Consider the following 27,646-nt stretch of genomic DNA (forward strand, 5'->3'; position numbering starts at 1 on the left):
TGGTGTTATGAAGGAGATGGGGAGTATGGGATGGAGAGATAGGGTCGGGGGATGGCTAGGTAAGTGGTGGTGTTATGAAGGAGATGGGGAGTATGGGATGGAGAGATAGGGTCGGGGGATGGCTAGGTAGGTGGTGGTGTTATGAAGGAGATGGAGAGATGGGGTCGGGGGATGGCTAGGTAGGTGGTGGTGTTATGAAGTAGATGGAGAGATGGGGTCGGGGGATGGCTAGGTAGGTGGTGGTGTTATGAAGTAGATGGAGAGATGGGGTCGGGCGATGGCTAGGTAGGTGGTGGTGTTATGAAGTAGATGGAGAGATGGGGTCGGGGGATGGCTAGGTAGGTGGTGGTGTTATGAAGTAGATGGAGAGATGGGGTCGGGCCATGGCTAGGTAGGTGGTGGTGTTATGAAGGAGATGGGGAGTATGGGATGGAGAGATGGGGGTCGGGGGATGGCTAGGTAGGTGGGTGGTGTTATGAAGGAGATGGGGAGTATGGGATGGAGAGATGGGGGTCGGGGGATGGCTAGGTAGGTGGGTGGTGTTATGAAGGAGATGGAGAGATGGGGTCGGGGGATGGCTAGGTAGGTGGGTGGTGTTATGAAGTAGATGGAGAGATAGGGGTCGGGGGGTGGCTAGGTAGGTGGGTGGTGTTATGAAGGAGATGGGGAGGATGGGCTGGAGAGATAGGGTCGGGGGATGGCTAGGTAGGTGGTGGTGTTATGAAGGAGATGGGGAGTATGGGATGGAGAGATGGGGTCGGGCGATGGCTAGGTAGGTGATGGTGTTATGAAGGAGATGGGGAGTATGGGATGGAGAGATGGGGGTCGGGGGATGGCTAGGTAGGTGGGTGGTGTTATGAAGGAGATGGGGAGATGGGGTCGGGCGATGGCTAGGTAGGTGGTGGTGTTATGAAGTAGATGGAGAGATGGGGTCGGGCCATGGCTAGGTAGGAGGGTGGTGTTATGAAGGAGATGGGGAGTATGGGATGGAGAGATGGGGGTCGGGGGATGGCTAGGTAGGTGATGGTGTTATGAAGGAGATGGGGAGTATGGGATGGAGAGATGGGGGTCGGGGGCCGGCTAGGTAAGTGGTGGTGTTATGAAGGAGATGGGGAGTATGGGATGGAGAGATAGGGGTCGGGCGATGGCTAGGTAGGTGGTGGTGTTATGAAGGAGATGGGGAGTATGGGATGGAGAGATAGGGGTCGGGGGATGGCTAGGTAGGTTGGTGGTGTTATGAAGGAGATGGGGAGTATGGGATGGAGAGATGGGGGTCGGGGGATGGCTAGGTAGGTGGTGGTGTTATGAAGGAGATGGGGAGTATGGGATGGAGAGATGGGGGTCGGGCGATGGCTAGGTAGGTGGTGGTGTTATGAAGGAGATGGGGAGTATGGGATGGAGAGATGGGGTCGGGCGATGGCTAGGTAGGTGAGTGGTGTTATGAAGTAGATGGGGAGTATGGGATGGAGAGATAGGGGTCGGGCCATGGCTAGGTAGGTGGTGGTGTTATATGAAGTAGATGGAGAGATGGGGTCGGGCGATGGCTAGGTAGGTGAGTGGTGTTATGAAGTAGATGGGGAGGATGGGATGGAGAGATAGGGGTCGGGCCATGGCTAGGTAGGTGGTGGTGTTATATGAAGTGGGTGGAAAGTGTTGGATGGAGAGGTTCGGTGGATGGGTGTGAAGTAGATGGCGAGGCTAAGAGCTACTAAGAATTGGATGATGAGGGGGTGGAGCCGAGAGAAGAGCCAGTGTTTAGCGTTGCTTGGGTGGGCATGAAGTGGCGGAAGGAAGGAATTAGGAATTAAGGTCGTTATGCGGTGGGAGCGGGGATTGATGACTTGTAATTGATAGGTTGTTGTTCACGGAATTGCAGGGGCGGGTGTCACGTGTACATACAACATGGTCCCTGGTTCAAAATAGTAATATGTACATCAAAGATACAGTATGGAACATTAAGCGATAGTCAGTTAAGGCACACCATTGTCGGGCCTTCACAGGTTGCATTAACCGAGTACTCGTAGCGCCAGGCCTTAGAAGCTTAGGGAGCACAATCCTGGGGTAGATTAGGTTCTATCCAGGGGGAACAACTGGCCCATGATGTGTGCAGGTCACCCGGAACACATACGTAAAGGATGATAGGGACAGAAGAGCTATATGTTTACTTGCTATGATTCAGGGCCCACTTTCACAAAGCCATCTTAGCGCTAAGATGATCGTAACTCCCATACTTTAACATAGGCTTACAATAGTTGTAGCGCTAAGATGCTTTGTGCAAGTGGGCGTGGTCAGGACATTTGTTGCACTTCCGTGTTTTATTCAGTTTAATTGGAGGGGAGGGGGAGGGGGATTTCTGAACATTGTTTGATTGAACGTCATGGTTGATTAGCTCACTGAAGATCCGGGTTAGAGCAAACAAACAAGTGGCTTCAATACCAACAAAACAATCTTACGCCTTAGATACACCATTCTCTCAAACCATACTGACATGTATGAAACCTGTACGGCGAATTAAATGTTCAACGCTGTGTTAAACCCAAATCACTCACTCACTCTTTGCCAAACTGCATATCACGCCAATGTAACTTGGGCCGTAGCATGAGGATATTTATAACACGTCCATGCTATAACATAGATAGACAATAGCCGTAACAGTGCAATGTTTGTAACGTTAAGACGTTTACACAGATTTACAATTGACGTAACAGTGGAATGTTTGTAACGTCAATACTTTAACACAGATTTACAATTGCCGGAACAGTGTAATGTTTGTAACGTCAAGACTGTAACACAGATTTACAACAGCCGTAGCACTAAGATGTTTGTAACTTTGTCAGATTCCATTTCAAATAATATATGACAACTATTTTCTATGAAAGCAAGCCCTGTTCAAGTAGGCCTCAGCCCTTGTAGCGTTAGAACCATATCTACACATTTACATAAAAGACGGCCGTAAAAGGCGACTATGCGTGTCGTAAGAGGCGACTAACGGGATCGGGTGGTCAGGCTCGCTGACTTGGTTAATGCATGCAATCGTACCCCAATTGCGTCGATCGATGCCCATGACATCAGTCATTGGATTGTCTGGCCCAGACTCAATTATTTACAGACCGCCGTCTATTGCTCACTATTGCTGAGTGCGACGTTAAACAACAAACAAACATAAAAGACGGACTCAAAAAGTCAATTCTTACATCTTTATTTGGTATATACAAAGCTTAATTTACATAGAAACATTAGTAAGAGATTCGGGAGGAGCAAGCCAAGATTGACAAATATTACAAATTGCTCTCAAGTTATCTGCCGACGTATGTACATTGCGAGCTTGATCAATCAAACCAAAACTGACCTCTCCACCTGGAGTATGTTGGCATGAGTATACAATCCACATAGCTTTATTATTTCTTACAATAAAAACAATATGTACATATCAACACGCATAAAACTACCAAATCAGCATGTCGCTCTTTCAAACAAAACAAAAACTAGGGTAGTCGCAAAACATAACAACATTTCATTATTTGTTCTGTTATTAATGAGTTGCGGTATCTACACGTCGTCAATCACAGATGAAGGGGTTAAGATGTCAAATAAAATTGACGTTGCCTGGCAACGCCATTGTCACGTGTCACGTTGTATACAGCTGGCACTAACGTCCCCGAGATCTACAAAGTATGTACACTGTAGGGCTTATTGGGATGATTTACCAGTAAAAGTGTCAAGCATCATGCACCGCTAGAAACGGAACGAAATATGGATAGTAGCTGCCATTATAATGCTGGGTTAAAGCTAACATATTTTAACTGGTAAATTATAAACACACGGCAATAGTTGCAGTCACGGCACAGAGAGCGCAAATGCCACAGTCACAACAGTGCACCAATTTGATCAGTGCCGGTATCAGATGTTTGTTCTCTGAAAGCTATAAGACGCAAGCACAGTTCTACATCTACAGGAATCACAAGCGTTTCAGAGTACTACCACATCGGGCCGACCACACATTCCCTTGCTCTCCATTCACACACTTCAGTTCACGGTCAACTGAAATTGTCCTTCATCAAAGGGAGACAACACAGCCCGCTACCTATCACAGTTAGAGTTGTCTCCCCGGCCTTCTGTTAGTTATTCCTCCCACCAGCACATCATCACAGACAGTTACGGTAGTTTCAGCATACATGTAATTCCAACAAAGGGGTTCAGGAGTTGTCGACTTCTTTGCGAGTATGGGTGTTCAGAAAGACTTCCGGATAGACAGTCCATTATGTCATGCGCAGTGTACCGGAAGGCACAGGATGGAGCTGAGAAATGGCGGCAGCTAGAACGTGTCATGTCCACTTCCTTTCCCAACAAGAGAAGGAGAGTATTTTGCATTGTTCGCCAGCCAAAGAGGGCAAACATATTATGACCATTCGGGCGTCAGTAGCAGATATATACACATAGTTAAATGCTGCCATTTGCAAAGTAGTATTTACAGCGCCATCTAGTGTGCTTTTCCTCATACACATTCCTGCTTTTTCGTGTTTCTCAGTCGCATAGCAACGGCAGCAACAAGAGCAGCGCCCTTTCCTGAACCGTCGTGAGATAGCTGGAGCCGGAACTGAAAGTAGGGATATGGAAGGTTATTCCCTAGTAACACAATAACTGATATGTTGTACCTTCAAATTTAACGTGGTTTAGACAATGGAATCAGAATGGATTATCCATGTGGAGTAAATGATAATGGGTCAAACCAGCAATAGGACCTGACCGCGACTAATTAATCTAATGTTCAATCAATGCATTGTTTAAAAAAAGTTCAAAGAAAGTGTGAAGTGTGTGCAACGTTCAACAACATCTATCAATCCAAAATACTGTAAGATTTCCTGTATGTTTATATATAACCTGTTCACTATATCTGACAGTTTCCATGTTGTGGGATGATGCATCTGTGAGGAGGCAGAGCACGTACCTTCAGTCCGGGTTTGACGAGCTCCTGCATCTTGAGACTCATGAGGTTGTGGAAGCGGGGGTGGAAGCGGTACAAGGACCCGTCTACTGCAATTGTCATGTCACTTTTGTTCTTCTTGTTGATCAGAGTGGAAAGCCCTGCAGAGGCGAGAACGCAATCAGTACCAGACAATGAAGAACTGCTACACAATCAGTACCAGACAATGAAGAACTGCTAAATCAGTACGAGACAATGAAGAACTGCTACACAATCAGTACCAGACAATAAAGAACCGGTACACAATCAGTACCAGACAATGAAGAACTGCTGCACAATCAGTACCAGACAATGAAGAACCGGTACACGATCAGTACCAGACAATGGAGAACTGCTACACAATCAGTACCAGCCACTGAAGAACCGGTACACGATCAGTACCAGACAATGGAGAACTGCTACACAATCAGTACCAGACAATGAAGAACTGCTGCACAATCAGTACCAGACAATGAAGAACCGGTACACGATCAGTACCAGACAATGGAGAACTGCTACACAATCAGTACCAGACAATGAAGAACTGCTACACAATCAGTACCAGCCACTGAAGAACCGGTACACGATCAGTACCAGACAATGGAGAACTGCTACACAATCAGTACCAGCCACTGAAGAACCGGTACACGATCAGTACCAGACAATGGAGAACTGCTACACAATCAGTACCAGACACTGAAGAACTGCTACACAATCAGTAACAGACACTGAAGAACAGGTACACGATTAGTGCCAGACAATGAAGAACTGCTACACAATCAGCACCAGACAATGAAGAACTGCTACACAATCAGTACCAGACACTGAAGAACCGGTACACGATCAGTACCAGACAATAAAGAACCGGTACACAATCAGTAAAAGACAATCGAAAATCAGTACACACTCAGCACCAAGCAATGAGATCAGAGAATCGGTAAACAATCAATATAAGATAATACACAGTCACGGCACAATTAGTGACCAGTCAGAGAATATTCAGCGATCATTCTAAAGAGGTAGAGCTGATAAACCCTCAAAGTAGATGTGGACGTTCTGATAGTTACAATGTTTCGTTTTTCTCAAAAAACTACAACTCATATCTCACCGCCCTACATAGCCTAAGACCAGACTGTAAACCGGATATGGTAATCACGTGACCGGAAGTACTCACCAGCAGCTGAAAGGAATGCAGCTCTTGCCGAGATGAGGGTGCAGACGTACTTGACGATCTTACAGTCTTCTGTCGTGTAGTTCTCCACACCAATCTCGTCAAGGACCTGTTTGGTGTTGCGGAAAAATTCGTCATGGTCGCTACAACATAATCAACAATAGGTGTGTGAGAGATTGTTCAGATAACCACCAAAGTAGGATTAATTCTTTGCATAAATGAGACGTCTTGCAGAGGATGACTACTAAAATAGAAAGAAGTGTAAGAATAAGAGAGCTTACCTTTCGATTTCCGAGACGTATTTGGTGTAGAATTTGCCCCTCTCGAATAAATAGCAATCTCTGTCTGCCCCGCGAAAGATGAGACCTTCCATGGCGAGACGCTCAAGGACAAGTCTGACAATCTCTCCCATGTACATCCCTGAGATCATCTTCTCTAATCTGGAAACAAATATCCGCCATTAGTAACCCTCAACCAAACTGCCATATCCTTAGGTTCCCTGTAATGTAACGCATTGTGTGCGTGTGCGTGTGCGTCTGCGTGTGCGTGTGCGTGTGTGTGATTGTATCTCTTTGACGACATGTGTCTTCATCACGTGAGATATTATTAACCAAAATCCCAAAGGTATCAAGTCGTACAAATTCAGATTCCAATCATATGAAAACCCGCAGTTTCAGCGGAATATTTAATCAGTGAGTTTGTCAGTATGAAGCCTTTCCGGAGAATATTTGATCCATCAACCGACTTCTCAGAATGTCCAAACGTAGTTGAAACGATAAAAAACAGAGGGATAATCAACAGAAAGCTATTAGTTTTGTTCTATTTGAATATTTGACGTCATATCCTCATGTTTCTCGCACAATGAAATGGCGCTTTCCTTTGAACATGGATTCATATACTACTCAAAAGAAGTTAAAGGATACCCCAGTGTTTCATATGACTGTGGTGAACATTTCACGACTGGTGGATACTGCATCACGCAGCCTTCCAATCGTAGGTGTTCTTTAACTTGTTTTGATTGGTATATACAGTGTTGGGGTTCATCATACAGTAAACTTCGGTTATAACGAACTCAAAGAGACCACCAATTTTAGTTCGTTATAACCGTAGTTCGTTATAAGCATATATACAAAAATGGCCGGGACTAAAAAAAAGTTACTTATATCGGTCAGTTCGTTATAAGCGTGTTCGTTATAAACGATGTTTACTGTATATATTGTTTCATCTTAGTCACGTGTATGTAGGTTTCAACGTACACTTGTTTCCCGGGGTTGATGGAGAATGTGTCCAACTCGCGGTCGTATTCAGTTCGGAGAAAGTCCAGACAGCCATTGTCTCCGAACGCGCCCCACTCAGTGTTGATGATGACCTGAAACAGACATCAGCCTTATGTCGATTTCATAGGGTATAGAGAACAACCATCCTAAACATATGTTCCCCGAGGCTTATTACTGTGCAACAGCTGCCCTCCCCAGAATCAAAACAAGCCGCCATTGTCATGCTTCCCACAAACAGTCCTCTGGTCGATGAGCTTATAAAGTTGCGCTATACATATATCACAAAGAACACATTCTGTTCATATTGTGTCAAAGGTATTTCGACCACACACCCTTTGCCTGTAAACAAATTCCTTGTATGTATGTATGTATGTATGTGTGTGTGTGTGTGTGTGTGTGTGTGTGTGTGTGTGTGTGTGTGTGTGTGTGTGTGTGTGTGTGTGTGTGTGTGTGTGTGTGAGGAGTGTGTGTGAGTGTGTGTGTGTCTTTGTGTGTGTGTGTGTGTGTGTGTGTGTGCTTGCATGCGTGCGCGTGCGTGTGTGTATTTAATGAGTGAGTGAGTTGGGTTAAAGGCGGTTTGAACAGTTATCCCTTTATATCACGGAGTGTCAGCTTAATGTGGGAGGAAAGTCCGAAGTGATGGATGCATATGGCATAGTTTGACACGTGACATACCTGTTCCGGGTGGTCGTAGTCCCCGTCCCACAATCCAACATTGTCCAACTTCTCCATGTAGCAGGCGTTACATCCGGTTCCTGTTACGAAAAGAGGAGCTTCGTCAGTTTTGTTTCTTCCAAAATATTTTATTTGTTATCACTAAACACATTACTTTATCAAGAAAAACAACAGGTTTGTATGAACATATTTACCCAAAATAAGTCCGATTTCGCATTGTCGGTCTGTGTGAGCAGCTGACATCAACGTTCCCACGGCGTCGTTGACGATAGCGACTATCTCAACGTCACAATTCTGTAACACAAGTTCACGCCAGTCACAAACTAATACCAATTTTGATATACTAACACGAGAACATACGTCTAGAAATGATTACAGGAAACTTGTAAATGGGAATATGTATAGATACACAGTTGAAAAGCTTATGACCATGGTTTTAAGCAACACCCAGCCAAATAAAGGCGGGAATACCAGAAATATTGTATCTCCTCATACCGTTCTGCGTAGGAGCGCTTCATGCAGCAGATGGCATATGTTTTCACCCACAACACCCTCACACCGGAAGCCCTTCGTCCATTTTGAAAGCCTCGCTTTGGCCAGTCCTTCCTGTCTGCAGGGAAAGGAGAAGGTAAACCCTAGGGGCAGCCTCTGTCCAACCAGGTCGTGATCCCGAACAAACTTCCCGATGCAGTCAGCGATGTGATCGAACAACTACAATAAAATACAAGTCCATCAAAATACCTTCACCCATATAACATAGTGATGCAGATAGAATATGTAAAGAAAGAAAATAACATAATGATCAAACAGCCCCATCCTCCCCATCCCCACCACCCCCATCCACGCACCTGCTGTCCTGTGCCGAGCATGATTCTCTGGGGTATAAGGTAGGTCTTGCTTTGGATGTCCACATCGCCCTTGTTCAGTTTTACCAGCAGCACCCGGAAGTTCGTGCCGCCAAGGTCAAGGGCAAGAAAGTCACCATTTTCTAGAGAAAAGGACATAAATTTATTCTTGAAAATGAAGAAAACAAGGACTGATCTGATGACCAAACGAAGGTGAAATACAAGTAAAAAAATTATTCGCCTGCAGTGGCCTTACTCCGGTACCCGCAATGTTCTTTAGCAAACTGCTTTGGCAAAGTGGCCTCTGTTAAAATCTTAATGGGTGTAATTTAATTCGAAATTCAAATGACTTTTCTTCAATGTCCCTACTCCAACACTTCCTCAAAGACCTTACTCCTATGTCCTTAAGGCTTTACCTGAACCATCCGGGAGGGATCTGACAAACGTTGGGAACATCTTGATGTCGGCCACATGGTGAGTTTGTTCCTTCAACCCATTGTTCATCTCCTGGTTCAGCAAATGCATCACACGCTTGTAGGTCAAGGTTGACAATTTGAAGCCCTTGACAAAAGCCTCAATCTGAAAGAAAGGGGAAAATGAATTAAGACCATGTGCAAACGCCAATAAATGCAACAAGTGCAACAAAGGAAGGGGGCCATCAAATACTCAATATGAATAAACATGGAAACTGCATATTTTCAACAAAGGCCATACATTGCATCAAATAACCATCGAGGCGGTTCACTTTTAATTTTATATACAAAACACGACCCATTATGCAGAGTGAAGCTATGTCTCGTAACACGATGGGCGTGTGTACGCCTGGCGGCCTATATGGGTCAGAGGGACACACAAGGCAGGGGGGTTCCAGTTGAAGCGTCGTCCTTCATGAAGGTCATCAACAGTCTGGTCCTTGACCCGCGTTGCCAAAAGAACCCGTACCTCACACACGGGTACACGCACACTTCAACTTCAACTCAATCGGACAAATAACCATGATGATCCCTTCCTCATGGCGAAACTGCATGTTTTTTAAATAAAGGAGGACTTCGGTGGATAACAGAGACTGAATATATTCTCTGGCGTTGATGTTTTGCATTTAAGGTTACTATGCACAGTTACTATGCTTCATAATGCATTCAGTGAACGGCCAAACACCCTTGGAAACACCCAGGTTCATGGAAGCACATTTCTCCAAATTTATAAGCTATATAGGGAAGGGTTATATTCCTAATAACATATAACCCTCGATGCAATGAGTTTGTTTGTTCGTTTGTTTGTTGTTTAAAGTCGCATTTAGCAATATGACAACGGTCTGTAAATAATCGAGTCTGGATCAGACAATCCAGGGATTAACATCATGACCATCGATCTCCGCAATTGGGAGACGATGACATGCATCAACACAGACCACCCGACAACGTTAGTCGCCTCTTACGACAAGCATTGGTACGTCTTGACCAGTGACAGGGATGTAATTCAGCCTCTATAAAGAATGCCGTCAAGTGTGTACGTCACCTGTTTGTCGTGCTAAATCGGGCCCTCTGTCAGTGAGCAATGTTTATTCATTGCTATCACTTCTCAGTCGATTGGCGACGAAAGGGGAAATCAAAGAGGTGGATGTGGAAGACCATAAGAAAGTCTCGTCTTACACAATCTGTGATTGGATTTTCCAAGAATAAACCGTTAATTAGGTTGGATTATGGAGTGAGCTGTCGAGCAGCTGTTAAGATGTCATACTACGTAGAGACACACTGCAAGGCTTCTGCAAGTCTCGAAATGTCGATGGTCAACCAGTTAAGCCAAAGTGTGACAGTAACACATCCAATGAAGACACGAGTGAGTGAGTTTGATTTTACGCCGCTTTTAGCAATATTCCAGCAATATCACGGCGGGGGACACCAGAAATGGGCTTCACACATTGTACCCATGTCGGGAATCGAACCCGGGTGTTCGGCGTGACGAGCGAACGCTTTAACCACTAGGCTACCCAGCCACCAATTTAGTGTTATAACACTTTGGGGGTAAACCAGATTCCTGCATAAGAGAGTCAAAATGGGACACTTTTCAAAACAGTAAGCGACTGAATAGAATATCTATCACACTTGTCTAACTATCTGAAGTTTATAACTTTATATTTAAAAAACGCTTACGTGCGAACAATGGAACTTTTTCTAAAGGTTCTATATCACTGAACCCCCTGAATGTCCCCTGCATTTGATCGTCATGTAAGTCAATTGTGAGTTGGATAAACACCAATAGGTTTCTTACCTCGCAAAAACATTCTGAATCAACGTCGCATTTACACATCCTGTTAATTTCCAAACTCATGTTGACTTCTGTCCGGAATATCCACTGGGCCAATCGTTTTCAGCAAAGGGCGAAAGGGTAGGAAGTCGAGCGCTGGGTCAGTGGGATATTCCGTTACCGAGCAGACTGAACAATAAGTGTTATCTACGTAACTCTTGGTTTTAAGCGCCAGACCATGTGACTTGTCGTTCGGCCTTGACCCCCTCGCGTGATACACCAGTCTCGTCAGTAACCAACAAGCCCCTCCCCCCTGCCAGTCGACGAACCTAACCTTGTATAATAACCGGATTTGTTTTACAACATCAGTCTAGAAAACCTTGACATACTCGGTAGCTGTACCTCGTCCAAGTTCTACTGAAGCAATGCACCAAGATCACATTTCACAGGCGCATAGAACTTATATATTGGATACGTATAGCGAAACTCCCTGACATCATTTCATTGTGGCTTAAACAAGCATGATCCACAAAAACAATACCAACCATCCGTTGGGCGGTTGGAGCTTCATGCATCGTTTCGTTAAAGTGAAATTTTCATTTAAAATCACGTTTAGAAAACCCATTATTTGATAACCATACCACACCAAATGTAAAATAAAAAGGACAGAGTGCATTTCCCTCAATCAAAACCCCGTGATCACAATATAGAAACAGAACATGCACGCCACATTGCGTAAGAGTTCTACTACTATGACATGCATCAACCAGGTCAGCGAGCCTGACAACCCGATCCCGTTAGTCGCCTCTTACGACAAGCACAGTCGCCTTTTACGGCAAGCATGGATTGCTGAAGACCTATTCTACCCCGGATCTTCACGGGTCGAACTGTTATCTGAATCAGGTTACACTCGGGTAAAATTGTCAATGCCTGCCTCTCTTATCGCCACCAGCGCTGAATGGGTGTCATGTTTATTCAATGGAAATAGGTTTTACTCTAAATTCTCTTATCAATATCTACACTATTTTACACAGTTATTTTTTTTAATTAAACCCTTCAATGCTGAAGCATGTACCATTCATAACTTTTTCAGGTACACGGGTCGCCGAGTTGTCCAAAAAGGCGCCGCAAATCGCTGTGTAGAGTTGCGTCGCTTTGGCGTGCAAGAAACCGATGGTCGTGGGTTCGAATCCCAGTTTCGCCAGATCATGTTTCCTGGTATGTCAGGACCATGTACGTGTTCTTGGGTTTCACCGAAGTGTTAAATGTCCAAGATACTGCATCACTTCCAGCTTTCGTCCCACGCCAAGCTTACCCGTCGTGATATAACAGTTTCCAAAGCGGCGTTAAAATATATTCACTCAATCACTCATTAGTGCTCCATACACATTGTTTATATTGTAAACATGCTGGGGAATTGGATAAAACCGGTTTCAAACAATCCACGTATGCAACTTAATTCGCTGTGCATAGAACAGCTTGAACTATATATAACTCGATAAGTTTGACATACGTAGAAGGTAAACTTGTTCTTTTCGAGTTTGATCATGTCCCCGTAAGCCAACACTGTACATCCGCTTGAACATTGATTCATATATATCACCTTACCAAGAGAATCAATCACGCATGCGCAGTAGCGGTACACTGCTGGAACAGCAGCCTATGCATACACGCCGTGTTTACACAGTAGGTATAGAACTGAAGCTTCACATTGCGTCAGACAGCCTGATGAAAGACTTGTCAAATTCTGGCAAACATATATCACACAGGTTCATTCACATTCGCTGAAGACATCGACTCTTTCTGGAATTGCACGTGAATGTAAGACACATTGATGACCTCTTGTTTTCATCAATAATCTACTTTTACCGTTTTCCCATTTTCACAAACGATATCATTCCCCGATCAAATTAAACATATGATGATGAAATATAGCCCTGTTTCAATTTAGTGTTGAAATTTTCAGTAATGAGGTTCGATAAAACTTCAGAATAACCAGCCAGACGAAACAGATTCCATAGGGCGTAATGGCAAAAAGCGGTGAAAACTACATGAATGGTTGCACAAAGCGATCGTAGCGCTAAGATGATCGTAACTTTAACATAGGCTTACAATAGTCTTAGCGCTAAGATCGCTTTGTGCAAGTGGGCCCAGGTGTTCGCGAAAAGGGTAGACATGCCCTACCCTCCCGGCAGCACCCGCAACTCACATAAGGATCAAACTGTGACGTTGATCAATTGTGTTGCTGCCGTCGGCTGCGGGTCAAGGTCAAGTATATATCCATAACCTGGATAATCGATGATGGCAACAAATACAAAGAAACAACACATAACACCAATACCTTTTATGGCAGACATTCAGGGGGTTCAGTGATATAGAACCTTTAGAAAAAGTTCCATTGTTCGCACGTAAGCGTTTTTTAAATATAAAGTTATAAACTTCAAATAGTTAGACAAGTGTGATAGATATTCTATTCAGTCGCTTACTGTTTTGAAAAGTGTCCCATTTTGACTCTCTTATGCAGGAATCTCGTTTACCCCCAAAGTGTTATAACACTAAATTGGTGGCGGGGTAGCCTAGTGGTTTAAGCGTTCGCTCGTCACGCTCGTCACACTGAAGGCCCGGGTTCGATTCCCTACAGGTTTACAATGTGTGAAGCCCATTTCTGGTGTCCCCCGGCGTGATTATATATATTGCTGAAAGCGGCGTAAAGCCAAACTCACTCACTCACTCCACCTAAATTGTATTTCATTCGTACAATAAGGCCCTTTTTCTATATACAAGCACTGAATACTCTGATTGAAAAAGAGACATCACAGAACTTCTCATGAACGTCTATGCCAAACTGGCAGCGGGGCTGTGGCGAACGGTGTTCAGGCCATTTTCATTTTAGCACTAGATTTGAAATTCAGTGACGTGTGAAACAAAGACATTGTTAACTGCTAAACTGGGTTTGCGGACATGATGCGTAGTGGTTGAGTCAACTTTGCTGGGACGGCTAATAAACCTGAGACTAGTGCCTCTTTAAAACGGCGTCCATCGGCAACTCACTCTGTAAGGTCGTCTCACTGTCGAATCGAAATCTTCGTATTTATAATTTGGAAGCGAGAGCATTCGCCAAGGAAATCCATAAGCGTTCCGATATCGAGTTATGAGTGATCGGCAGCCATTTTTAGGGATCGATGAACTGTTTGTCATTTTTTCAGAAGTTGGTAAGTGTCAGTAAGTACAAGATAGTATATGGATGATCCCTTCTTTAATTTATTATGATCGACGTTTCGGTATAGATCCTTATACCCGCAAGAGTGACTGGTGCTTGACAACGGGATAAGGATCTATACCGAAACGTCGATAATAATAGCATAAAGAAGGGATCATCCATAAAATATCTCGTCTTAAAGTGGGCTATCGATGTGTTCATACAGTTTTTGTTTCAAAGGGATTAATTTGATACAGGTATCAATCGGAAAATATACATATCTTTTTAATCAATTAGAATCAAGCATTTTTCAATGTCATGGTAGAATCACAAGTATTAGTGATTATTAGGATTACAAGTTTGTTTGCTTTTTAACGCCGCACTCAGCAATATTCTAGCTATATGACGGGGGTATGTAAATAATTGAGTCTGAACCAGACAATCCAGTGATTGACATCATGAGCATCGATCTACATAATTGGGAAACAATGGCATGCATCAACCAAGTCAGCGAGCCTGACCACTCGATCGTTACTCGCCTCTTACGACAAGCATAGTCGCCTTTTACGACAAGCATAGTCACCTTTTACTACAAGCATAGTCGCCTTTTACGGCAAGCATGGGTTGCTGAAGACCTATTCTACCCCGGATCATCACGAGTCAGGATAACAAGCAGATTCCTATGCAGAACGATGTACGGCCACTGCGATGTTGTTGAAATTGATACCATTATCTAAACAAATCAATGGCTACTTAATCAATGAAATTTTCATAGATACACATGTCTGTATATGTGTATGTATGAATCATAATGTTTTGTCATTTAAATATTGCATTTGATCCGTAATGATATATTTTCAGAAATAAATATCATCTTATCTATCTTATCTTATCATATATGTAATCCTCCGAATGTTTCCATTGGCCGAACCACGAATTATATTGCTAATATATCACTGTAGGGTAATTGGGACGGATAATTAGCAGTAGTCCTGCACCATGACCGTGGAATATATTTATTTTATGAAAAAATAATAATCTAGAAATGCATACAAAAGCAAGTCTAGCCAGCTCAAGCTAGCTCTATTCCACAGCATAGGGAATTTTTATTATTTTTCGAGTCAAGAAGGATATTGTGTAATATAAGATTTCAGAGACTTAATGTTTGTCTAAATAGTACTATGTGAACAAGCACTAAACACCCTGAGGTAACCAGCAACACTATCAACGTCATAAATAAACGTAATATAAAACCGTCGTGTTGTGTGTCCCCGTTTCGGTAGTATCAGATGACCGCGATGTCTCGTGGTTCCTCGCGTGAGACGGCGGGGCTTTGCTGTGGCACGTATATATAAATAGTCCTAACAGCTCGGGGCAGTGGGACAGGAAGGCAGGTGCGTGGTCACTGCTGGCAGAAGTCTGACCAGAGGTCAGCGCAGCGTTGGTATTTCATTCGCAAGCAGCGTAGTGAGGACGGCGTGGTCAACAGTTGCCGGCTACGCCGTACAGTAGGGGGATATGAAAGACCTCAATGGGTAACAATGACACCATTAAATCACAAATACATATACATATTTAAATACATATCAGGTATTTACTAGACTTTCCACAAATCTCAAAGGCAATAATTATTAGTTTAAATCATAAGTTCTAGATTATGAAAATAATAACAAGTTGTTCCTATAAGAGACTACTGTCCACATATCTAGACTTATTTGGAGGATAGACTTACAATACATACATGGACTTTCCTTTAATATAGCCTTGGAGCAAAGCTAGATATTGACGTGCTTGAATAGATTTTGTCGACAGATGGCACTGCTTGTCATGTAAATCCCAAACTGTCTGCTTGTGTTGTCGTCATGTTTTACTAATACAACTCAGCAAAACTTTAAAAAATCTTTTAGGCCTACACAACCAGGGGCCAACTAAAATCGGATAAATGGTTGTTGATATCAAATTTAGTACATGATTGTATTATATAGTTTTTTTTATAGTATTACATAACCTTATATATTTGAAAACGGTCATTACGTGCTCCTGATTCTATAGTGTTATAGTACTGTTATTCCACCACGTCACCTATGTCATGGTCATATTACTGTTATTACTTGGCGTCATGAAATGGTTAGAATAACAGGCAATGTTGTATCAGGGTCCCTCTATGGTGATATGGGATCAAGTTGCCGATGACTCACTACATTGAGACGTGGGGCACTAATCTATAGAGCCGGTGGTATTGTTTCACCTAATCCCTGCGTAAGTGTGCGATTCGGTTTAAGAATGAATTAAGGTCGAGTTGGTCTTTGATGACAAACTAGCGTGGTTCAGAATTCTTGATTGTCCTGATCCACGGCTGGCGTGGCTCGTTAGTTGTGTCGAATCTAACGATAGACTACAATACACGGGCTTTAATGGAGATCTGTCAAGGGTTCCACCAACCACAGCGCTGTAATAGAACCAGCTCATTCTGAGTATATACTAAACTAGTCAATACGTGATAGCAATCGTTGACCTTCAAATACAGGATGAGTTGGCATTTTTTTAATAACGTCAAATGAAATATAACAGACCGACTATCATTTCACTTTATACCTTGATAAACAGCTAAAAGTATAAAAGAGTCATATGCTAGCTTAATGTGGGAGGAAAGCCCGAAGTGATGCAGTTCTTAGACGTTTACCACTTTGGTGAAAACCCATGAGCATGGGTATGGTGCTGACATACCTAGAAACGTAATCGAGGCGAAACGGGATTCGAACCCACAATCATAGGTTTCCGGTATGCCCAAGGGACGCAACTCTGCACAGCGAATTGCGGCGCCTTAGGCGACTAGGCCACCCATCACCCCATATATACATGTGCTAAGGCTGGTAACGCACTATTGTACAGTTTCACGGATACATCAACCTGTCGTGGTTTATTATATTACTGTGATTTATATCCACTGTATAACAACGTTGATGGCCCTGCCATAACAATGGTGGGCGTATTTAAGAGCGCATCCTATAAAATGCACTTAGCTAAACAATAAAACTAATAGACTTCTGAGGTCATTAAATGACTGTACTTGTGAAAACAGCACATGTGGCAAATTGTGTTAATTAATAAAATATAAATCAAGATTATACGTATTTTAGAACATTTTTTTTATAGTGGGAAAAACATATTAGTAATAAATTATGTTTTCTGGATCCAATTTTCTCTTGGGTCCCAGGTTAGTGTGTGAGAAAGTGGGTTTGATTTTACACCGCCTTTAGAAATATTCCAGCAGTATCACGGCTGGGGACACCAGAAATGGGCTCCACACATTGTACCCGTGTGGAGAATCAAACCAGGGCCTTCGTCGTAACGATCGAACGCTTCAACCACTAGGCTACCCCTAGTTGTTAGCCCCTCAGTGTTAGAATTGGTCCCCAGCAACATATTCTGGCAGTAAGAGGCCACACAATGGAGCGGCGGTCAGTCTCGTTGACGTGACTGAAAGCGCCTTATCGTATCCCGACAATGGTGATCGTCCGTTGCTCATAATATCAATCACTGGTTTTCCTGGTCCAGACTCGATCATGTTCATCATAGCTTGAATACTGCTCACCGCGATCGTACGAACACACGCACGCCTTTTAACAACATAGGAAACATGGCAAACACGCCGGTTCCAGACAGCGTTACTATGGATACGATATCCACAAGTTTACATTATATCGTAGGAGTCACTTGGTCGAAATGGTAACATCGTTTTATGGATCGTAGCGATGTTCCTTTATAATTCAAACAAGAAAGACATACTTCGTTTTATTTCGTAGAACCTCTTTAATCCAGACTGTGTTTTTTGTCATCTGGATGAAAGAGGTTTATCGGCCAATGGAACACTAAATCAGAACGTAATGTCATAAGAAGCGAGTATGTTGAGGTTCGGTAAAGAGAGGCCGATGTATACGAGCGCCGTATTTGTTTCGACGTCACATTCGTGACCAACTCGTGTTATTCCGGGACAAGCCGAACTGCTTCTTGCAGGTTACGGAAAGGGGCGAGTGGTGACGAATGTCGGCGTCACAAACATTTATTCTCCGAAATAAAAATGTTTTAAGAATCTTACTGCCTAAAATTGTGTTTAAATATCTCATCGAAAGGGGCAAGAGAATCTCTTCATTTTCAGATACTGCTATGTAATTCCGGATAATTCTAGACTAGACCATTATAGATTCGTCTTGTGTCAGGGTCTGAGTGCGAGACAAGGAACTCCAAGCAGCACGTACTCGCAGAAACACGTTATTTTCTGAGAGCACGGAGAAAAAAAAAGCTGAAATGACAAACAGCGTGGCACCAATGGTGTTCGTCAGTCCCGTGCCACGTGCTAAATATATCCAGACGTACCAGGGAGTGTAGACTTGCGCAAGTCTCTAAGACAATTCATATTGGTTTAAATAATAATTTCTAGATGATGTAAACAATAAGAACAAGTTGTCCCTATAAGCGACTACTGTCCACATATCTTGACTTATTAGGAGGATAGAATTACAACACATCCATAGACTTAACTTTCAGTGGAGCCTGGGAGCAAGGCTACGGGGAGTGTAATGGTATACATTCCTCCCGGGGGTCAGGGCACATTACCCGGCGACTGTGTCACAGAACAGTGGGCCCGCATGACACTGGAGTGCGACTGTACGATCTAAGCTGTAGAGCCCTTCGACAATGTTCACAGCGAAATGGTTATATAACAATTTCCACTAACAGTTCTTTGTGCCAAATAATCAGCTTATGATATATAGAAATCTGTATGTATCTTGTAAAATATTAGGTAATGTATTGATGCATTATGTACATTATATGTATATTTACCTTCTATGCTTACAGTTATAGTTACTCCCAAATGTAGCTAGTTTGTACCCCGCCCAATGAGGGTGTTCCGAACAATACATCCCTGAGTCATGGCTTCATTTGATTTTATAAATAGTTATAAATAAACGACTTTCCGAAATAGCGTAACCAATCATAAGACAAGTTCTATCTTAGAAACAGTCATGTACATTCTCCTGATTCTACTGTATTTGTTTGTTTGTTTGTTGCCGCACCCATCTGTAAATAATCGAGTTTGGACCAGACAACCTAGTGATTGACATCATGAACATCGATCCAGCATGGTTTGCTGAAGACCTATTCTATCGATTCTGTAACCGTCTGTAAAGCTATCGTAAATTTAGTATATGTTTGATTACTGAATGACATGTTCATAACCCCTTGGGTTCAATACAATCTTAACACAAGGAGTGTGAAAGTTGGATGTAGCGCCGTTTGAGACACCAGTCAAACAACATCGCCCTATTTGGTTGATGTTCATCACTGAACGGCTTCTGGGTAGTCAAGGACAATTTAACGCTGGTTACTTCAAAGTCTTCAATCTTGATTGTTTGGGGTTTTAAATTTGCCACGCGCAGTTTTGCTTGACAAATGAACAAAAAGATTTTTAAATAAAACGAAAGCTAGTGGATTGCCTCAAACCTTTTCAGGGCTCCAAAATGTGCTCGTCTTGAGTCTAATTTAAAGTTGTTTGTGTCGTGACTCGATAGAAAAGCTATTCAAACTTATAAAGTCAAAATAAGACGAAATGACAAACTGAAGAAAATATTGCGCAGTACAAGATGAAAACACAGATATTATATTCTGACTACTTCAAACAAACAAGTTTTTATACAACCATGTGTTCTACAATACAGACTCGGATGTCATCTGAACACGCTGTTACACTATTGAAGAACGACATTACTGGAATGGTTGTTATCCACGGCTCGAACATTGTTGGTTTATTTTGTAAATGCCAGAGGGCAGAGGGCAGTAATTGGCAGAGGAATCGTTAATTATTTCCTTTAGCATAATAATGGACGTGGTATACTTCAATCTAATAACATATATGTCATGAGTGAATTTAACGCATGGGCCAGCATTTCAGTTATATCAGGGCTTGTCGGCTCAATGTGGGCGAAAAGTCGAAAGTGATGCAGGTTTTAGATGTTTACCGGTGAAGACCAGGAACACGGGTATGAGGGGGTCGCTATATTGGTGGGGTGAGGTGGGGTGGGGTGGGGTGGTAGTGGTGATGGCCATGAAAAAGTGACACAGTTCTATTCGTTTATAAATTTTGAACTTTAGAGTATTACACAGTGATCCAAATTATTTTGGGATTTTACATTTATTTCTGAAAATCATTATGATTAAGGCAACATTGCATCATGCAGTATGACAATTTTCGATATTTATAGAATTAACCAAAATCAGAACGTAAACAAGTACACGTTTAGCGACACTGGTCAAGATTTTACTGCAAAAACGAAAATTCTTTCCAAAAGTGAAAGTGAAATTAAATTTAAAAAATTCGTGATGAAGAAATGTTTTAATTTTGTACTCTTGATGCCGGGGATTAATACACAGCGCGTCAAAAGGACAGCCATGAATGCAATCACATGACAAAACCATCCACATAAAATAATCTTCACATTTCCAGCCGTGAATTAAATAGTTTAAAACAATGTTGATTAATAATGCCACGTGTTTAATCGAACTATTTGTTGATCTCTTTATACCCGGGTTGTGCTATATTGCCAGGTCTCGCACACATTTCATCAGATCAATATAGCTACTGCGTTGCAGCATTACACCATATACAGACAGCAGCCTATGTGTGTGTCGGTCGTATCGTCAAAGTCGATCCATGTGGGTTTTTTGTGGTCGAAAATTGTTTCATCAGAACATCAACAAACTGTAGGACGAAACGCATTTTTTAAATCAGTCAGGTGGAACCAAGCGCGAGGGACAAGGGCAGGATAATATATTCGACCTTTCCAGGCGAATGTGGAGGTGTGCCAGCCACACACCCTAAACTGACCAATCAGAACACAGCATCGCCATAGCACGATAACACGATGTTTTTGATGCAGAAATATGTAACTAAATATGAAGTAAACAAATAGAGGACATTGAATATATATTTGCCAATGTTTAAGTTGTGTTTGTGTTTCATTTAAGGCATAAATGTATATATCAAGTGACCCTAGGCTGTGTGTACATTCAGTATATACAAAGCGTATACCATTGACCCACATATGCCCACATCGCGCCTTGTTGTATCGGAACAGTCAATAAAACACACAACACGTTCAATATGGAATATCACACAATATCTTACAACATCATAGAACAACATAAAAACATAAAACAAGCAAATATCTATCTCTAAGACGCTTAGACCTTGACCCATCCTCCAAATGTTTTGGTTCGGTCTATAAATAGATCCATATTGAATGCGACAGCACCCGTGTTTTCGGTTGTGTACGACAAAACAAAAGCTACAATCTGTCAAAATTGTACATAGACTTACCTTCTCATATTTCGAGAGTTGATCCGGCGTGGTAGGCATGTTCAAATTCAACTATATTCCTCAAATGTGAAGTTTCTATTTCCTGAATGCAGAGAGGTGTCTCGTCCCACTCTTAAACGGAGCTGTCTGCTTCGGTAGCCGCAATGCATTGGCCTCGTTTACTTCATACATATTCATAAGCTCATGAATAGTAATGAGCTTTCTGGCACAGCCTGTGTGTTGTTCACCGCTGGGACTGGGATCCGCGCTGACCTCGCGCTGACGTCACGCGCAGGGGTGAAGGAGGGAAGTGGGAGGGTGAGTTGTGGAGGGAAAGAGGGATAGGGGGAGTAATACGAATGTAGGTCGTTATTCAGACAACACACAGCGGTGACATTTTTGTGGGAATCTGATCGTCTGGCGCATGTGCTGTAATTCGCCCGACACAAGTTGTGTGGATTTTGTGCCTACATGTTTATAAGAACTTCATGCGTATTTCCTAAATGGAGATATTCTATACAGCGATTATTTATGATGTCTCATGTGGAATATAGGATTTACAATGTACATTCATGTAATTAATGTGGACGAAAGACAAGTAATGACGATCTTCGAGGGTGATGGGGCAGCTCAGTGGTTAAAGCGAGGTGAAATTGGGTTTAACGTCTCGTCAAAGATTACTGCACTTATATAGCGTGTGTGTGTGTGTGTGTGTGTGTGTGTGTGTGTGGCTGCTTGTAATAGTCCGGACTGATGCCGATTTATAGTGCTAGCTCACTGAGATACCATGCCGCAGTTTAACATGAATTCCCCACTCAGACACAGTATACTGACTCCGAGCCGACCAGTCCTTGTTTTAGACCCTTAATGCCGAGCGCCAGACAGGGAAACAACAAGTACCATCTTTTAACGTCCCCTGGTATGACGCGGCGGATCGAACCCCGGACTTTCTGCTCTCCGGGCGGACGCTCTACCACAAGACCACGGAGGCGGTCTCAGTGGTTAAAGCTTTCTAGCTCCAGCCACGTCGAAGGCCGGGTCGATTTCCCATATGGATACAAGGGTGCGCATCCCTTCCCCATTTCTGAAGCATACTAGTCCTGTTGACGTATATACAATATAACTAACTATTTTTTTGTTTTCAACAAAAAAAACAATTTAGGTTCAAATTGTAAATTTAGTTTGTTTTTAAATGTATGTTGGTTGGTTGGTTGGTTGGCTAGTTGTTTAACGCCGCACTCAGCAATATTCCAGCTATTTGACGGCGGTCTGTAAATAATCGAGTCTGGACCAGACTATCCAGTGATTAATGTCATGAGCATCGATCCGCAATTGGGATCGATGACATGCATCAACCATGTCAGCAAGCCAGACCACCCGATCCCGTTAGTCGCCTCTTACGACAAGCATCGTCGTCTTCTACGGCAAGCATGGGTTGCTGAAGACCGATTCTACCCCGGATCTTAATGTTTGTACAACCCCGCCTCCCCACATACCACATAGGATACAAAGGAGACTGTTGATACTACTTGATAGTTGATAGATTGTGCTAGTTTATACTCTTTGAAATAATAACATTGTATAATTGTTGATAACATGTGATAATCAAGGTTATATTGTAGTTGATCACCTTGAAAATTCTTACTGTCTGATCGTTAATTGATACCTTCTGATACTAGTGATCAATTCAATATGATAGATGCTTTTCTGTGATAGGTAATACTGTATGGTATTTAGTAGTTTGATACCCTGTGATAATATACTAGCCACATAAAGAAACTGTGCACGGAGAAAATATATTCTGGATTGAAATACAACACAGCAAGAACAAAATGATGCAGACGCTGTAGCAGCTGAATGATCGGACCATAAGAAAATGTCAACAGGACCTGAACAACATCTGTTACGATGACGTCAGAAGATCAAAATGGAGTAGGGGGTCAAACGACAAAGTCAATAACGGATATTACCACCCTGTGCGTGAATCACAGCAGTGCATCGGCGACGCATGGAGTCCACCAAATGGGCATGGAAGGCCTGGGGAATGGCCTGCCATATCCTTCTCAAATCCTGTGCCAAGTCACGGACGTTATCTGGAGGATGTGGAAGACGACGCAGACGGCGCTCCATTTCATCCCACACATGCTCTATTGGGGAGAGATCTGGAGAAATTGCAGGCCATGGCAGTAACATGACATTGTTATGGTGAAGGAAATCCATTGCGACCCTAGCCGTGTGAGGACGAGCGTTGTCCTGTTGAAATGTCAATCCCGGGCCATGACGTTGCAGGAAAGGAATGACCACAGGCCTCAGAATCTGATCTCTGTAGGCAACACCGGTGATATTGCCCTGAACAACCACCAAAGGGGTTCGGTGCCGTGCTGTTATCCCACCCCAAATCATCACAGAGCCACCTCCAAAACGATTCCTCTCCACAATACAGTTGCGTGCATAACGTTCTCCCAAACGCCGGTAGACACGTTGAGGCCCGTCACTGTGGGAAATGTTGAACCTCGATTCATCTGTAAAGACAACATTTCTCCACCATATTCGAGGTTGGCGAACATGATTTCGACAACATCTTAGATGGTTGACTCGATGACGGTGTGTCAGGATGGGACGTATGGAAGGGCGTCGTGGTCGAATCCCGTACTGACGTAAACGATTCCTGACAGTGTTGGGATGGATACGGCGCAGTCCAGGAATTGTCTGGGACGTCGTTACTGCCGTTTGGAACCTGTGTCGGAGATGTGTAACTCGAATCCACCTGTCCTGTCTTGGCGTCGTTACTCGGGGACGTCCTGAACGTGGGTGGTCGGCAACGTCATTTGTGTTCTGATAACGCCTCACCAATGCCGATATCGTGTTACGATGGCATTGGAAATGTGTTGCCACCTGTTGTTGCCTCATTCCCGCTCGGATCATTCCAATGGCTTCATGACGGTGTGCAGCTGTCAATCTTGGCATGATTTGCTTGTGATATGCCTGTGTCTGCGCCTGAGAAGTTTTGAATTTTTGAATGACCACAGATCATGCTTTCCAAAGTGACAGCGAATTTTGAGTTGCACATGCTGTGTACAGCTGCACAGGATGCACGTGCAGTAACACATTGCACGTCCATAGGCCCCCATCAATGACGTCATATCGCATGGCACGTGCATGAGCGTTTGAATGTCTCCAATAATTGCTGTGTTCAAACCTATCTTTCATATATGGACGGTGTGCCCTTATATCTATATTTTCTCCGTGCACAGTTTCTTTATGTGGCTAGTATACTTACTACATTGCAGTTGATACCAGGTCATAGTCAATATCCTGTGTTGGTTAATACCCGGTGACGTATCCCAAATGCGCAATTGCGTAGATCGATGCTCATGATGTCAATATTGCCTAGTGCAGCATTAAACAAACCAAGAAACAAATAATACCCTGTGATAATTAATATTACATGTCAGGTTATACCATGTTATAGTTACCCTATTATATGTAATACCTGATCCTTGCCTTAATATAGCGAGTATTGCATAATAGTTTATACCAACCGGTTATTCGTATCTTATGTTTATTAATATTTCATAATATATGATAGGTATAAAGATACATGGCAACTGATAACGTATGATAATTGTTACTAAATTAAATCCTCGCCAGTCTGAATCTGTGAATTCGGAAAGGGACGGTTACTGTTGTGAATAGCGCTATGGATACAACGTGACATTGTCCAATCTCGTTATGCGTTAATCTGAACGAAATCTCTGGGAGTTATGCCGCCCGCTTTCACTGTATATGATAATCAATCATGGCTTTTTCAATTATTTCAAACAAAGTGCCCTTGCCAGGTTAATTAAGAAAACATATATTTTGTCCAAAATTGAGGTTTAGTTTAAATGTTTTCTTTTCAAAGAATGCATATAATTTCAACATTGCATTCAATGAATTAATGTAGACCCTTAATTTCTTCTTTATTAGTCAAGTCAACTAAAACATACAATGTTTTAAGCAAAGATTTAAAGTTGAGACATAGAGATTCAAAATTTGGCATGCTAAAATTATTTCTTCATCATTTATAAACCATTATTCTAAATATAAGTCTGTACTTGCACCAGAAAAATATATTATGGAGTTATGTCCACATGAGGATCTTATCTGCATATTATGTAAATTCCGATATCTGATCCATAAGTAGGGTATTCAACAGTTTCGTTACCGTGACAAAGTCAATACTGATTAACTTAAATGCAATAAATGTCATCACAATATAACTGAAGATGACTACCACTTCCTTTAAGTCTCTCCATTTTATATGGAAAACAGAAAGCTCTACATCCTAAACTACTACCACATGTATCCACCACGAGCAATGTTCAATCAACTGGTAGCAACAAAAAATGTTGAGCTAAATAAACATGTTGCAATATATTTAAAAAGAAATTTGCCTATGTAATGTAACATAAATATTGTTTTGAGATAGTATGACAGTTGTACCACCTGTCCATGTTCATACGTTTTATCTCATGTATTGTACTCTTGGCCATGTGGCCTTTGATACCGAATAAACTTCTTCTTCTCCTTCTCCTTCGTCTTCTCCTCCTTCTCCCCTCCTCCTTCTTCTCCCCTTCTCATTCTCCCCTCTTCCTCCTCCTTCTTCTTCTCTCCTTCTCCTCTCTCTCCTTCTCTCCTCCTTGTTCCCCTTCTCTCTCCTCCTTCGCTCCTCCTTTTCCCTCTCCTTCTCTCCTCCTTCTTCCCTTCCTTCTTTTCTCCTCCTTCTCTCCTCTCCTCCTTCCTCTTCTCTCCTCCTTCTCCTAGTTCCCCTTCTCCTCCTTCTTCTTTCTCCTCCTCTCCTCCTTCTTCCCTTCCTTTCTCTCTCCTCTCCTCCTTCTCTCCTCTCCTCCTTCTCTTCTCCTTCTTCTTTTCCTCCTTCTTATGATGTGATGTACGAGTTGACACTATGTGGTGGCTGATACCTGTTGATCCTATGATGCAAGTGTTCGGCTTGAACATAAAGCGAAACTGTCGGGTGAGATATCTTATCCTTGAGTAGAACAAGCAACACTGTCACACCCTTATGTATGTCCGTAGTGGGTACTATATAGCGAATATACGAAGCCACGAGTGAAAATATCTCCTTTCCCTAGTCACGAGATGAGAGAAACATGATATTTCAGTGGACACATTTTGCCACGAGTGAAAATATCTCCTTTCCCAAATCACGAAATGAGAGAAACGCGATATTTCACTCGAAACATGACATACTAGTATGTACAAAAGTAGTTCCGTGTGTGTGAAATCTTGAAAAATATATACAAAAGTAACAGAAAATATGTGAGGTCAATTCTTTATCATACATATAGATATGATAATATACAAAATCAACTTCGGCAAAAAACTTTTTGAAATGTACGCCGCTGAAAGCGAAAGAATACACGCTGGTCAAATAACAAAAATGGCTCTTTGCGAAACGATTAAAACGAGTTAAATGAGAAATTTACAGTTTATTACATAACATTTTCAAGAGAATAGAAAACGGCAAGAAGCGATATTAACTCCAAAAATGACCATCTGTCAGTATTTTGAGTTGTCAATGTGGAACTAACGTAAAAGGGAAGTCATCAGTTTGTGTTCGGGCTAGACACTTACGAAAAAGGGGAGACAATTTGCGTGGAGTTAACTCTTCTAAAATAAAATAAAAGGGACAAAACCCTTTCAATATTCATAAGAAACCTCTGCCAAAAGGCAGAGTCGATTGTACGATTCCGACTATATCATGAGCATGTGTTTATGGATTACTATTAAATAGGAATGATGCCAGGTTCCCCTCCTGTGCCACCCGTCACAAACACATGCAAAGGCAAGTCAATTGTGCATCTGAAAAATCACGGTAACATAATTATGGAACAAGTTGAAATATGGAT

At 42.5% G+C, this 27,646-nt stretch overlaps 1 protein-coding gene across 2 annotated transcripts; it reads right to left on the reverse strand.

Moving 5' to 3' along the window:
• Positions 1–3,183: 3,183 nt before the first annotated feature.
• On the reverse strand, positions 3,184–21,912 carry LOC124138097 (hexokinase-1-like). Of its 2 annotated transcripts, none has more exons than XM_046504631.2 (11): positions 21,756–21,912; positions 9,348–9,510; positions 8,935–9,074; positions 8,582–8,797; positions 8,281–8,380; positions 8,087–8,166; positions 7,391–7,503; positions 6,416–6,574; positions 6,138–6,277; positions 4,949–5,085; positions 3,184–4,597 (listed from the first exon to the last, which is right to left on the reverse strand). In XM_046504631.2, the coding sequence occupies exons 1-11, from the start codon at positions 21,792–21,794 to the stop codon at positions 4,496–4,498; spliced, it is 1,389 nt and encodes a 462-aa protein (XP_046360587.1). In that variant the 5' UTR covers positions 21,795–21,912; the 3' UTR covers positions 3,184–4,495. The 2 variants fall into 2 exon arrangements, with proteins under 2 accessions (XP_046360587.1, XP_046360586.1); XM_046504630.2 differs by lacking the exon at positions 21,756–21,912 and adding an exon at positions 11,203–11,396.
• Positions 21,913–27,646: the final 5,734 nt, after the last annotated feature.

This window comes from Haliotis rufescens, unplaced genomic scaffold, assembly GCF_023055435.1.
Source record: "Haliotis rufescens isolate VD_foot unplaced genomic scaffold, xgHalRufe1.0.p SCAF_12, whole genome shotgun sequence".
NCBI classification, from domain to species: Eukaryota; Metazoa; Mollusca; class Gastropoda; order Lepetellida; family Haliotidae; genus Haliotis; species Haliotis rufescens.